The following is a 14,197-nucleotide window of genomic DNA, read 5'->3' on the forward strand; positions in this document are numbered from 1 at the left end:
TGAATAATTGAAAAACACAAATAATTAAGATGTTTTCAAGTATTTATTGAGGACGATGTCTTGTGGACAGGTAATAGCGGCAGCGGCTGATGTGTGCATGCACTCAGGCAAGTCGTCTTCCACTGCTAATTTGGTTTTAACATCTGCCACTGCCCCTAGCAGCCAGCAAGCCATGATATCAGTTCCCATGTGCACGATACATTTGCCTTTTTTTTTAGTTGCACAAATGTCTCCCAACCAGGTAATCGGCACACGAATAATTGGGAGTACATTGTAATTGTCTTTAGTTAACTTCGGAAATAAAAATAGATGAGTGCAAATGTCACTGTATGTTTTACAATGACATCTTATTGAACTGAAGCATCAATAATTTTTCGTCAGTTTACTCCCCTCCCTCCTCTGCACCACAGACTCACGAATGATTTCACTATTGTAATTGGAAAGTATACTATGCAGAAAATAGTGACACAGTATTTGTCTACTGAATATTGCAATCCACACAGCAATTTTTTAAAAAATCACAAAGTGGAATTTCATGGATAGCATATGGGCTGTTGACAAACAGTATGCATGGGATCTTTACTGGAAGTTATTTTCACAACATCCAGTCGCAGAGTACCTTTCCTTAACCCTACCAACATCCAAAATGCGTTTGGAATGACATTACATATACATTACATATACACAATTAACACAGATAAGCTCCTGAATCACAATTGTCCTATGCATCATCATGATGCCATTTGTTCTACATCACACAGCAGGAAAAGAAAAAAAAAAAGCCTCTATGGTTTGGGAGGGACAAAGCTTCAGGTGGGGAGCTTGGTGTCGAGCAGCAGTGTATGTGAAGATTTCAATGTACATCTTGAAGTTCATAAAAAAATTGCAGATAGTCATGCAACATGCATATTTATTGTGTACAGCATGACCATACTTATTTTACACAAGAAAGAGTAATTTAGTTTATTACTAGAATTGAATAATTGCAATCAACAGGGATTTGTCATATTACACACATTTGTATACTGTGGCTAAGGACCTTTTTCTGGTATTTCTAGAATAACTTTATTGTAAAGTGGCTAACATGTTCCAAATTATTATATTACAGTCTACCCTAATTCACTCGTCCACTGGTTCTGTCATTTCATGGTTAACTTGTAATACTTCCTTTTCAATATCCTCATATCGAAACCACAATGAGATCCAAATCTGAAGGCATCAGTGAAGTACAATGCTTAGTACCACAAGCAAGTTTATTACTCACACAACCATACAGCCAGAACAGAACTGAACTCCTGTACAGAGTGTGCAGATGTTTATACAGACATTGAATATTCCAGAATATACGAACATAATATATTTCAAGAACATCCCAGAAATGATAAATACTAAATAACAAATACTAGATGGAGGACAACACATTTGAACTTGTGACCTGTCCCACAGCTTGCAGCATTGCTCTCAGTCCTGGAGAAACAGCAAGCTGATGTTTCAGAAGTTTTGATTACAGCAGCCTGGATCTCGACATTGTCAGTGGTCCTCTGTATGGTGGTGCTGGCAGATCCTTCATCTGGTTGTATTTTTTTATACTCTTAACTGTGGTGAGAACTGAAGGTAGCTTTTCCCATCGAACTTTGGCAATTCTCAAATGGATCTTCAGTTTCCTTCAGCCTCCCATCATCAGTTGTGCACCTCTCGTCTAGTTATGCACCTCTCGACTATTTTAGGGTGTCATATGGAGATTGTGGATGACTTCTGTGGTTTTTTGATGAAGAATCTTAATCCTTGACTTCATATGCAACATTTGAGTGACAAAGGATATAATGTAGCCCAAAGTAGTGCTTTAGTTACTTTTGCGATAGTCCCATTCTCTGCACAGCCTAAAAATAACGAAGTGACTTGGACTGTATCTCACTGGTCAGTGCTTTGCATTGTATAGCACTCTTAGTCCTTCACCATCCTGGGTCCTACAAGCCAGCTATCTTGTTTCTTCAGACTAGGTGTTGAAGTGTTTCCGTAGGCATCCTGAGTAGCATCAAGCTGATACGAAAACAGTACATCTATTGTTGTTTTGGTCTTGGAGCAGAAAAAAATGGTGTGGAGGTCTGTAGCGTCTCGCTTCGCAGTGTTGTACGTGAATCTAATGATAGGTAGTATTGTATCTCAATCTGTCTGTTCGACATCAGTGTGCATTGGGTCCATATTTACCAGCATCTTATTAAAATGTTCTGTGATGCTATTCGTCTGTGGATGGTAGGTAGTTACCATTCTGTGATAGTGTCACAAGGTGGAATTAGCTCTGATACTAGCCTTGACAGGAAAATCTGATCACAATCAGAGATAATCAGACAGGATGCTCTGTACTTCAAAATGATGTCTACTAGAATGAACTTTGGAATTTCTGGAGCTTGGTCAGTTGGCACAGCTTTAGTGGCAGCATAGCAGATGAGGTATTCAGTGCATATTATTATCCATAAATTCCCATTTGCTGACTTCGGAAACTTCCCCAAAAGGTCATTTCAAACTTGTTGGAATGGTGTTGCTTCAGGTTGGATTGGTACCAGATATCCCATAGGTAGCCATGGCACGTGCTTCCGTCAGTGGAATTCCTTACAGTGGCTCACATAGTGTTTACAGATCAATGAATACCTGCACCTGGTTCTGTATAGGGCATTCATGAACCCCAGGTGACCAGATGTTGGAGTGTGATGGAAAAACTTCAGGATAGCTGGCCTTAGGTGAGCTGGGATGATGACCAATGATTTCTGCTGCTTTAAATCATAGCTCTTCTTATGCCTTGCTCCATTATTATCCTTTTGTCTCTCCCTTCTCCTGCAAGGCTTCTTTGGTTTCCAGCAATGCTGGACCTTTCCTCTGTTCATCAGCAAAATCATTTAATGCAGTGATGACTGATTTCATCCACACTACTGTGGTCCACCAAAGGATTCATTGAAAGACTGTCACCACCATTGTGTTTGCAACCTCTTTTATATACCACTGTGACAGTGTACACCTGAAGGGTCAATGCCCATCACCCCAGATGACCTGATGGATCCTTTAGGCTAGTGAGCTCCCCAGAGAAAATTGTGGTCTGTCATAAAAAGTTAAAAAGTGAGTGAGTTGCCAAATAAATATGGCTAGAACTTGTTGGTGGTCCAAACAACTGCAAAACACTTGTGGTTTTTTTAAGAGTTGTTCATCTCTCGTTTGGAAAACACTCCAGAAGCATAAGCTATCACCTCTTCAGCACCTTCCTGAATTTTTACTAGAACTGCCCATGTTCCTAAATTACTAGCGTCAGAATGAAGTTCAGTCTCGGCATTCTTGTCATACAATGCTAGCACTGGTGAAGATATTGGCACCTTCTTGAGAACAAAGTAAGATACTTCTCACACCTCATTCCTGGAAAATGTGGCATCTGTCAGCAGTAGTTACAGCAACGGACATCACACGTATGTCAAGGAGTCAGAAAAATCTGCTGTCATTTTCTCAGGGTCTGGATGGATTCCATTGCTATTCACTAGGTGCTCCATGATTTTCCTTTCTTGGACGATGAAGAGGCACTGATTCGGATTTCTATATCTACATGTACATCCATACTCCACAAGCCACCTGAAGGTGTGTGGCAGAGGGTACCTTGATTACCTCTATCGGTTCTCCCTTCTATTCCAGTCTCGTTTTGTTCGTGGAAAGAAGGATTGTCGGTATGCCTCTGTGTGGGCTCTAATCTCTCTGATTTTATCCTCATGGTCTCTTCGTGAGATATACGTAGGAGGGAGCAAAAGCCCGTACCGAGCTACTAAGTGTCTCTCCTGCAGAGTCTTTCACTGGAGTTTATCTATCATCTCCGTAACACTTTCGCGATTACTAAATGATCCTGTAACAAAGCGCGCTGCTCTCCGTTGGATCTTCTCTAATCTCTTCTATCAACCCTATCTGGTATGGATCCCACACTGGTGAGCAGTATTCAAGTAGTGGGTGAACAAGTGTACTGTAACCTACTTCCTTTGTTTTCTGATTGCATTTCCTTAGGATTCTTCCACTGAATCTCAGTCTGGCATCTGCTTTACTAATGATCAACTTTATATGATCATTCCATTTTAAATCACCCCTAATGCCTACTCCCAGATAATTTATGGAATTAGCTGCTTCCAGTTGCTGACCTGCTATATTGTAGCTAAATGATAAGGGATCTTTCTTTCTGTGTATTCGCAGCACATTACACTTGTCTACATTGAGATTCAATTGCCTTTCCCTGCACCACGCGTCAATTCGCTGCAGATCCTCCTGTATTTCAGTACAATTTTCCATTGTTACAACCTCTCGATATACCACAGCATCATCCACAAAAAGCCTCAGTGAACTTCCGATGTTATCCACAAGGTCAATTATGTATATTGTGAATAGCAACGTTCCTATGACACTCCCCTGTGGCACACCTGAAATCACTCTCACTTCGGAAGACTTCTCTCCATTGAGAATGACATGCTGTGTTGTGTTATCTAGGAGCTCTTCAATCCAATCACACAATTGGTCTGATAGTCCATATTTAGGTGGAGACCTGCTGTCTGAACACACTTCAACATTGTTGTCAGTTGGCTTAGATGTGGTGATGCCATTTTGCAGCATCTTCTCTACTTCCTCTTGGATTTTCTGTTGTTCACTCAGTAACATCATATATGATCGCTTGCTAATTGGTGGAAGATCCCCAGTGTTGATATGGAGTTTTATTTTTGGCTGCTTGGTCTGTCTTTTCTTCACTCCAGATTTGAAAACATCCGAAGGTTGGTGCAGAATGGCTGTCACTCTCCGATGATGTTTCTCGGTCAGGCCACATCCTATTGCCATTTCGATAGTAGCTTCCTTCCTTCATTGTCTTTTGTCGTAGCAGAGCCTGATCCTTTGTCAAAGGCAGTAAGTTGCCCTTCCTGTCCTAACCACATACCTTTAGGGATGAGTTGTAGATGTTCATGGTAGTGACCAAGAGTTCTCCTTGACCTCCTACAGTGGTCATGATCATTCGCTGGCATTTCTTTTATGAGCCACTTTTTTGCAATTGATAAGAGCTTCAGAGTTTTAACTGAGCATTTCAATTGAAGACTGGAACTCATCTCATTGATGATGGCTAGATGATGTTGTCTTCTGCAGCAACATGCAGAGCGATCTATGGTATTTGCTTGTTGGAATAGTTTCATCAGTCAGGTAGCTCTGACCTTCCACAGTCTGTGACAGCTTGTGATGCCTGCGAGAAGTTCAGTTCAGGAATAGCATTATGACCACATTTCACTAAAATGATAAATTCGAAAAGCTGTATTGATAGTCATTCTTAAATTACGTGTTCCTGTTGGCTGGACCATTTCCCATCAGTAACCTTCAGAAAGATTGCATTGCAGAACATAGCTTTCTTAGCTGACGACAATAAGCATCCAACATTACAGAGAAAGGAGCCTCTCAAATGATTAGTGCCCAGACAAGTTGGCAGTCAATGATGTCAGTGAGATTTTGTGACGTCCTGGTGACTTGTCTACGGAAGATTTTCATGTGCGGCAGTCTCACCTCTGTAGATGGTCGCCTGAATTAGTTTTCCTGAATTCAGCATGTAGGCGACGGTGTGCTGAGGAACAACCTCATCCAGGATTCAGTGACGGGCTTCAGGTAGACTATAATCGTGTGCAGTTGACTGGCCAGAATAGAACTATTGTGTGGTTGACGTCATATAGTGTAACAACCATCAAACACTTGTCCTCTCTCTCTCTCTCTCTCTCTCTCTCTCTCTCTCTCTCTCTCTCTCTCTCTCTCTCTCTCTCTCACCAATAGTGTACAATGTGTCCAGCAAGATGCACATACGGAAAACATATCAGCATGTTTTTCTCCATTGTGTTTTTCTTTGGGGCATCATACTTGGCGGAGGTGTTGGTTGTTCTTAAGTTGTCCACATGCTAGGTTGTCATTTGATGGTTGCGACATAAGTTAGAGTTGAAGTCCATTCTTCCTGGTGTGTTTGTCTATTGGCAGAGCTTGGTGACAGAGATTGATACACCTCCTATTCATCACACTCTATTACTTTCTAATATGTGAGGTCAGTGTTCATGGCTGCTATCCCTTTTGCACTGGGTGTGATATTTCTGGCTTGCATGCGCTGCTGTCTCTCTGCCTTAACTACCTGATATCTGAGAGAGGCAAGCTCATTGTGGTCTTCTTCAACTGTCCCGTTGTCCACATTTGGCAGTCAGTCATACCTCTTTCTTCCAACTCTTTTCTGTTGCATTTCGTCAATTTGCTGGTGCCACTTCAAGAATTCCTCTCTGATTATGACATCCTTTACCAGAAGAGCCTGTGGTACTTGGCTTTTGTGAGTTCTTTCAGCAAGTGTGAGGTTTTGTCATCCTCTGTCGGTTCCAAGTCACTTACCACCACCACCACCACCACCACCACCACGACCAACCGTGAAAGTTCGCAACAAATGGAATAAAAATTCATAGAATAACTCGTTACGAACACATTTAACGCTCACATTGGCTACGACATTCGCAGCAGAGCACTGAGAACACTATTGAGTTCCCATTTCACCAAGTGGCGACAGAACACACACACATAAGACTGTTGTGCTTGGCAAGCTTTCGGAGCCAATGGCTACTTCTTGAGGCAGAAGGGTTGAAGGGTGAACGAAAATGACTAGAGAGGTTCTAATGAATTCTCTTATTACTACTTTGTTTTGTGGTTTTGTTTCTGATGAAAGTCTTTGTGTGTGAATGCAGCCTGCCGCTAACTTGGTGTAATGTTTGTCTGTACAGAAGTGTGTCTGTCGTCTTTATCGCTCCTTCACTCTCACACCTGAATCAGTACAGTAAAGTCAGGGCTTCGTGTATTATGATTGGCTGATCCGTAAAAGGACAGACAAACAATTATACTACTGGAGGATTCTAAGTAATTTCTAGAATTACATTCACTCTCACTCTCTCTCTCTCTCTCTCTCTCTCTCTCTCTCTCTCTCTCTCTCTCTCTCTCTCTCTCTCTCTAATTTATCTGTGTACAATTCAAATATAAATTACTTGAGATCAGCCTGGTCGAATCTCCGGTAGAGCCCTTCGTCTTAATACTCAGCGGCGGTCTTGCTAGAAAAAATCTTTACATTTGTTATTATTATTAAGCGCTGCATTCAGTTGGGAAAATCGATCGTTTGAACAATTCGTTCAGTTTACGACAGATCTAATATTTCAGATGTGGACGAAGCCTTTTTGGACGATTTATAAAACTCATAGATTGCAGGTTCTCTTTGTCACAGCTGAAACTTCCCAATTAATTACAGGCCTAGACAATCATCAATGATTCATACAGAGAACTCATTCTTCATTCACTCTGTAATAAAATAGTCACAAACCTTATTTCTGATGAAAGATGTATATTGAATCCTTGTTAATTACAGGTTCCGTTTCCGTGTATTTTAAGTCTCAGTAAATTTACCTTTTTACAGGTTTATCATTTCTTTATCTATCCCGCTATCGGCACAAATTTCCCTTGTTCGCTTTAGTGCGAAGCAGAGTACCTAAACTTCTTTAGGAATCCAAAAATCCTCCCACCGATATTTCCGAAACTGTTCCCTTCTCTCGCTCTCTCTATACTATCATGACCATGGAGCATACATATCTGTACCTCTGTTGTTCCAGAGAATAAACGTACTAGAAAAATACCTTGGCGTCGACTAGCTGTCGGCGCATATTTTACTAGAAAAATCTAATCCAATACTTTTCAAACGTAAATAAATGTGGATGATTTGATTGATCACTATTAATTAGTGCGTGGTAGAGGGTAATTTTCCGTGGGGATATTACAAGGTCTAGGAAAAGAGGTAGATTTTGGGAAAGTCACCCAGAACCGTGGGTCAGGGGAGACTTACCGTTACCTCTCCAGTCCTTTTCCTTTACCTTTCTTCCTTCCCCTTAAACCCTTCTGCCTGAAGAAGGAGCCACTGGCTCTGAAAGCTTGCCGGTCACAACAGTCTTTTAAGTGTCTGTGTTCTGCCACTGCTTGGTGAGTAGGTTTCTTGAAAATTTTACTGATATCTCTGTCCTGGAGGTTTAGAATTACCCTACTTGTACATGTAGAGTCCAGTCTGAGGTGAAAACATAGTTTATAAAGCGACATAGCTAGCTGTAAACTGTCTCGATACTACAGAAGGGTTTTGGGAACCCCATTTCTAGAACTGAAGCACATGCAAACTTTTTGTGCAGTAAAGTCCAGGCAGAGGTGTAAAATTAGTTTTGTCCTATTTCAGTTTCACGTAAGTAAACTATCAATATTTTACTAAGCCATAAAGTTCTTTACACATGAATGACTTACCCTGCTGTGGTAGGGAAAAGAAGAGAACCAGTGGAAAAATGCTCCTATCAGAGCATAAAAAAGGCGAATATACTCCTGTTACGACTCTGACTGAAAAAAAGTGGTACCAGCTGCCTCATTCTACCTTTCCAGCACCTTTTTGGATAAATTAGGATATGCAAAAAAATCACACATTTTGTATGCTGAGAGAGAAGGACCAGTGGCAGTGGGAATGAGATGGAAAAGTAATAAATACTGGAAGATGGTGGACAGTAGTTGTGTTATAGAAAGAGTGAAGGAGATAATGGTAAGGGACACAGTGGCAGTGGAACATAGTTGATAGAGACGGAACAGTGTTAGGAAGAAAGTGAAGGAGACAGTACCAGTGGGAGAGGATTAAAGAGGCGGAGGAAGTGGAAGTGTGTGACAGGCAGTAGTAATGAGAGACAGAGTCTATGACAATGACAGGGAGGATGAGAGAGATAGTGGCATGAGAAGTGACAGCAGCAATGGGAAGGAATGAATGAGATGATAGTAGCAATAAAAGAGAGCAAGAGAGAGAGACATGACAGTGAGAGACACACTAAGATATGATGACAGCGAGTTGGGATGATTAAGTGAGAGAGAGAGGAGCCAAGTGGGAGTGGATGGGTATGAGCGACTTATAGGGATGACTTAGTGGCTGTGAACGACTTGTACCGGTAGTTAGGGGATCTTGTGGGAATGAGAGATGAGTTATATGTTAAAGAGAATGTCAACATGTTTGCATGCCATAATATTTGGGAAAATTTTTAAAGATGCAGAGGAAGTTATAAAGAGGCAGTGTGTTTTAAACAAGAGCATATTTGCCTTTTTGTGCTCTGATAGGAGTATTTTTCCACTGGTTCTCTTTTTCCCCACACACAAGGTGAATGTTTCTCTCTTATTTAACTCGTGTTTCCTGCAGGAATGCCTACCTCCATTAAACTTTCTGGGAATTATTTTCACTGAACAGGTCTGCACAATGCGTAGTTGAGGCATATGGGAATAGACAAGCATGTAGATAAAACATAACTATTCACTTTCACTTGGTGTGTGTGTGTGTGTGTGTGTGTGTGTGTGTGTGCGATATATATATATATATATATATATATATATATATATATATATTAAATGAATACTTGTATTTTCATTATTACCAGTGCTGGCAGAACCATGTTGGCACTCATCAAATTAGTAATTGTGTACTTAAGTGAAATGTTACTACTTTTAGATACAGACAGTGAAGTAGAAGACTACTTGCCGGAGCAGACGGGGGAAAATTTGGCACTGCTACAGCAAGCAGGAGAACCAATTGAAGATGAACAGCAGGATGATTCTGTTATTCCAGAGGAGTTTGGACTTGAACTAGAGATGAGTGGTAATGATCCAACAGGTCAGCATGCTTATATTCTCTGAGGAAATGATGAACTATTTCATTTGCTTTGGCCCCCCTCACTCTCTATAGTTCTGCTGGAAAACAGGTCAAATTATAGTTTCAAGAAAAACATCTGTTACTGGCTGATCTTAACAAAACATGCACTCCCACTTTCCGCTTACTGCCTCACCTTATTCCTGGGATTGAACTGAAATTTAACAACCAGTGAAAAAAGATTTATTGATGAGTCTTAATCACTTATTTATATCAGTCATGTGTATTTCATCTGTCAGTTACATCATATCCCAAACAAAATTTACACACATTGTCACCGTTAATGTCGGAGAAGATTTCTAGCGTTGTGTACCATATAAGCAGCATATCAAAATTTATAAAATAACACACACTCACTATGCTACCCTGAATTATAGAATGATAATACTTGTGAATCATTATCTGTTGAGACCAGTATCAACAGAGCATACAGCAAAAACATTGCAGAAATTCTAAATTACTCTGTGCACAGCAGTCTACTAAATGATAGCTCAGTACTATGCAGACTTCATTATACAACAGGAACTTCAGAAACAAAGAATGCAGGAAGAAGTGTGTGAAGTTCCCTTCATTTCTACTGATCACAGAATTCCTCTAAAGTACTTTCATAATCTTGATGTGCTTGTACTTGACATTTCTGGTCCCTCTGTTTCTAACATACACCTTGCATTCAATCAGGTACCATTGATTCTGTGAATGCTCAGGATTTCGTGCTAGCCATTATGTTGATATGCAAAACTCACTTACACCCAAAGTAATTTCTTACTGAAAAAAAGAACAGCAAGCAGTCACTGTTGATTATACTAATTCAGAATGGAGCCAGTAGTGATTTTTAACTGACAGGGTAATCTTCACTCAGATACTTTCAAATATCCACCATATCCTGATGCCAGTTTTTTTTTTTTTTTACAAGTCTCCGTGTTTGTACAAAGACCATTTTCAAATGCAGTGCAGTGTGAAATCTGTGCAATTTTTCCCATAAATTTCTTCTAGTTTGTAGATCATATCACAATGAAAAATGATAAACAAATGTTTGTCATTTATTATTATTAATTATTTTACCAATGTTTTGATCAGTATTATAGGTAGCAGTCAGAAGGGTACTAATTACCACTGGGGCAGGTAACTGTAGCTCAAATTTATTGTCTTTACACCTGCCCCTATAATTCCTTATTTATATCAGTCATGTGTATTTCATCTGTCAGTTACATCATATCCCAAACAAAATTTACACACATTGTCACCGTTAATGTCGGAGAAGATTTCTAGCGATACACGATAATTGAATATCAAGAGTTGAGTGGAAGAGAGCTGAGGCTCTTCATTGATAGTAATTTAAGATTTAATTTTAATGGCTCACATCAGTCAATCAGGAGGGAACTGCTTATGTGAAGCAGTGCTTTTCTCAGTACATTCGTTGCCAGTTAGGACAGGTCAGTAGATGTGCCTTCAATGGAAGTGTTTATAGATGAACATGGGGGGCAGCCTTGTGACCTCAATGTGTTCCATATGCTTTTCCATTGCCATCTGAGACAATGAGATTATGTAGCCATCATCAGCTTCAATATTGGAATGCTGCTTTACTATCTTGATAGGCCCTCATGTCATTTTTCAATATGACATTATCTGTGATGGAAAATAATTATATGGGAAGCAAAATTCTACAGACATACTATGCAAATATATTTCTCTACACTTATTTTAACAGTAGATGCTTTTAAAGTTGTATACAGATTATCTGTTTAATTAGTAATTTCTATGTACACTGAGTACTTTTTCATCATGTTTAATTGACTGTTCATTTATGTAGCCCCAGATTCGTTGGTGACACAGACTTCTTTTGTAACTGGAATGAATGCAATGCCATCCCACGAGGAGGGAAGTACAGATGGTCTCGACATCAGTGACTTTGATTTGTCAGCTCCACCATCACAGCATGGAACTAACGGTGGTGATCTGCACACAAAACAAGAACTAGAAATTGAACAGTCAGACACAGATGAGGATGACATTGGAGAAATTCATTTTCAGAGTTCACACTTCAATGGTGACAGCTCTGAAGAAGAAGAGAAGGACTTCGTGCAGGGTCTTAGCTTTGATGCTGCCGAAGCAGACAAGACTGCAGGTCATCCAAGCAAGGCCACTGTGAGTGGAGGCCTGAGTGATATCTTGACATCAACTGCTGTGCAGGCTGTGGCGAGAAACATTGCAGATATTACTGCGATGGGACAGAGCTTAATTTCTACTGTGATAGGCACAGGTGCAGCTTCAGTTCAAGAAGCCAGTGCCCAAACTCCTCGGCAGCAGTCTAATGTTTCTTCTGTGAAACCCTCTGATCAGTGTTCCTCCTCATCTTCAGACAGTGATGACTTCGAGATGATTTCACAGGATGATCTCTCGTAACACATACTGCTCTATTTCGTGTGTATGTTGTGTCCTTTTAATATCTGATCTTTATTTTGTAATATTTGCCCACTAATTGTATAAGTGGGGACAATTAATTAACAAAACTAGAAATATTTATACCAAAATAATTATTTTTTATTTCAGGACTTTTTGACAAAATTCAGTATTCTGAATACAAATTGTATTACATGATGATTTTTGTAACTTGCAGCAGTTGTAATCTAGAACCCAATAAAGTACTTAAAAATTTGTTGTGCCGTATATGCTGCAACAAATTATGCTTAAGTAAAGAAGAAACCTTTTCCCTTTCAGTGAAAATTGGACAATATGAATAATAAACTGAATGTGATGTGTTGCAAAAAAAAAGATAGAAATTAGTATTTTTCCAATTTCTATAAGATTGAATGTTTTAGTAGATTGAATATTAAAAAAGATTGTAAATATGTAAATACTCGTGGAAAAAATACTTGATAGTTATTGCTGCTGTGCTTAGTGTTAAGATTTTTGAGTGTTCCTTATGAATGTGAGATATTTTCCTGAATTGCTTCTGTCATTGTGATACTTTTAACATATCTTTTTATCAGATGAATTTATACAGCAGCACTCCAAAAGTCTGTTTGTAATTTATATTATGACAGTCTGTTTTGGGTAGCAGTATTTCTGTTATTTTTTTAAAACTTTTAGATCTGTTGAGTGTACATGTAGCTGCAGTATTGTTGTTTCCACTTTTTTATCAACAGTTACAGAGTAATTGACTGGTCCTATAGTATATCAATTTTTCTTAAGTGGAAGAAAATCTTTATATATTGCAGAGAATTTTATTAGTGTTCCAGCATAGAAAGTAAAATGAATCACTCTCTCTGGAATTTGAAATACAGGCTCCATATCCTCTCCTTTTCAAAAGCAGTGTGTAACTTATTTTTAAAAAAGTGTAATTTGTGTAATTTTTATTATAAGTGTGAAGTGAAAATGTTACCTGTAATTTTGTTGTAATACAGAATAAGTATTTGCTGTGATTGAAATATTTGTAAGAAAATAAAAGCTAATTTATTGAACTGTACATATATATCAGTTAAGTTGCCTCTTAAAGATTATTGTTCATATATACCCTGTAACTATCATTCTCTTCCACACATACGTTCCCCTCTTTCACCCAATTTCTGTTGAAAAATGTAGTGCACTAAACACACAAGGTGGTACACACAAATTATTTTCATCAGAAACAGAAAAAATATGTAAAGATAACATCCGAGGTGCAAATATACTTCTTCAGTTTGCAGCTGTGTAACATTGTGAAAATGTTACTGTATTCAGGGTGTATTCGTGGAAGAGGAAAAACAATTACCGGTTAAAAAATACACTTTTTCTGTGCTAAGTAACAGTATACTTTTCCTCAGAACTGTAAAACTTATCAAGCTTTCAGTGGTTGTGTTTTTATACACCAGCTTAGAATTTCCCGGCACATTATAAAACGAAACTCGGGGGCGGGTGGGGGGGGGGGGGGGATAAAAACACGTTTTTGAAAGATGTCTGATGTGCAGCAACATGAACAGGGGTGTAAGCCAGTCTTACCTCATGTCAAGCGATCTTGCCAGCTGACGACAGCGGACATTCAGAGCATAGGACACGATATGTAGTCAGCCAATAGCAACATAACTGTTAAGTAGAGCGAACACACAAATAGAAAAGATAATGGTTTAAATTAATGTACATAGTATTGCTACAAGAAAAGAAAAGCTTTCACATGTAATATTGTTCTCTAAGATTAATAAGCTGCAAGAGAAGCTAAGCCTTCACACAAAGTTGGTATCTTTTGCGTGCGTTACACTTTAAGGTATATCAAAAAATAAAGATTATGTGACTTACCAAACGAAAGCGCTGGCAGGTCGATAGACACACAAACATACACACAAAATTCTAGCTTTCGCAACCAACGGCTGCTTCGTCTGGAAAGAGGGAAGGAGAGGGAAAGACGAAAGGATGTGGGTTTTAAGGGAGAGGGTATGGAGTCATTCCAATCCC

The 14,197-nt window shown here is 39.3% G+C and overlaps 1 protein-coding gene across 1 annotated transcript in view; it reads left to right on the forward strand.

The window, feature by feature from the left end:
• Positions 1-13,235, forward strand: part of LOC126252007 (reticulophagy regulator 3-like) — a 44,824-nt gene extending 31,589 nt beyond the window's left edge. The window contains exons 5-6 of the mRNA XM_049952791.1: positions 9,572-9,733; positions 11,580-13,235. Coding sequence (XP_049808748.1) covers positions 9,572-9,733; positions 11,580-12,172 — 755 coding nt within the window. The 3' untranslated portion in view covers positions 12,173-13,235. The remainder of the gene's footprint in view (positions 1-9,571; positions 9,734-11,579) is intronic.
• Positions 13,236-14,197: the final 962 nt, after the last annotated feature.

Source organism: Schistocerca nitens, chromosome 4 (assembly GCF_023898315.1).
Source record: "Schistocerca nitens isolate TAMUIC-IGC-003100 chromosome 4, iqSchNite1.1, whole genome shotgun sequence".
Lineage (NCBI taxonomy): Eukaryota > Metazoa > Arthropoda > Insecta > Orthoptera > Acrididae > Schistocerca > Schistocerca nitens.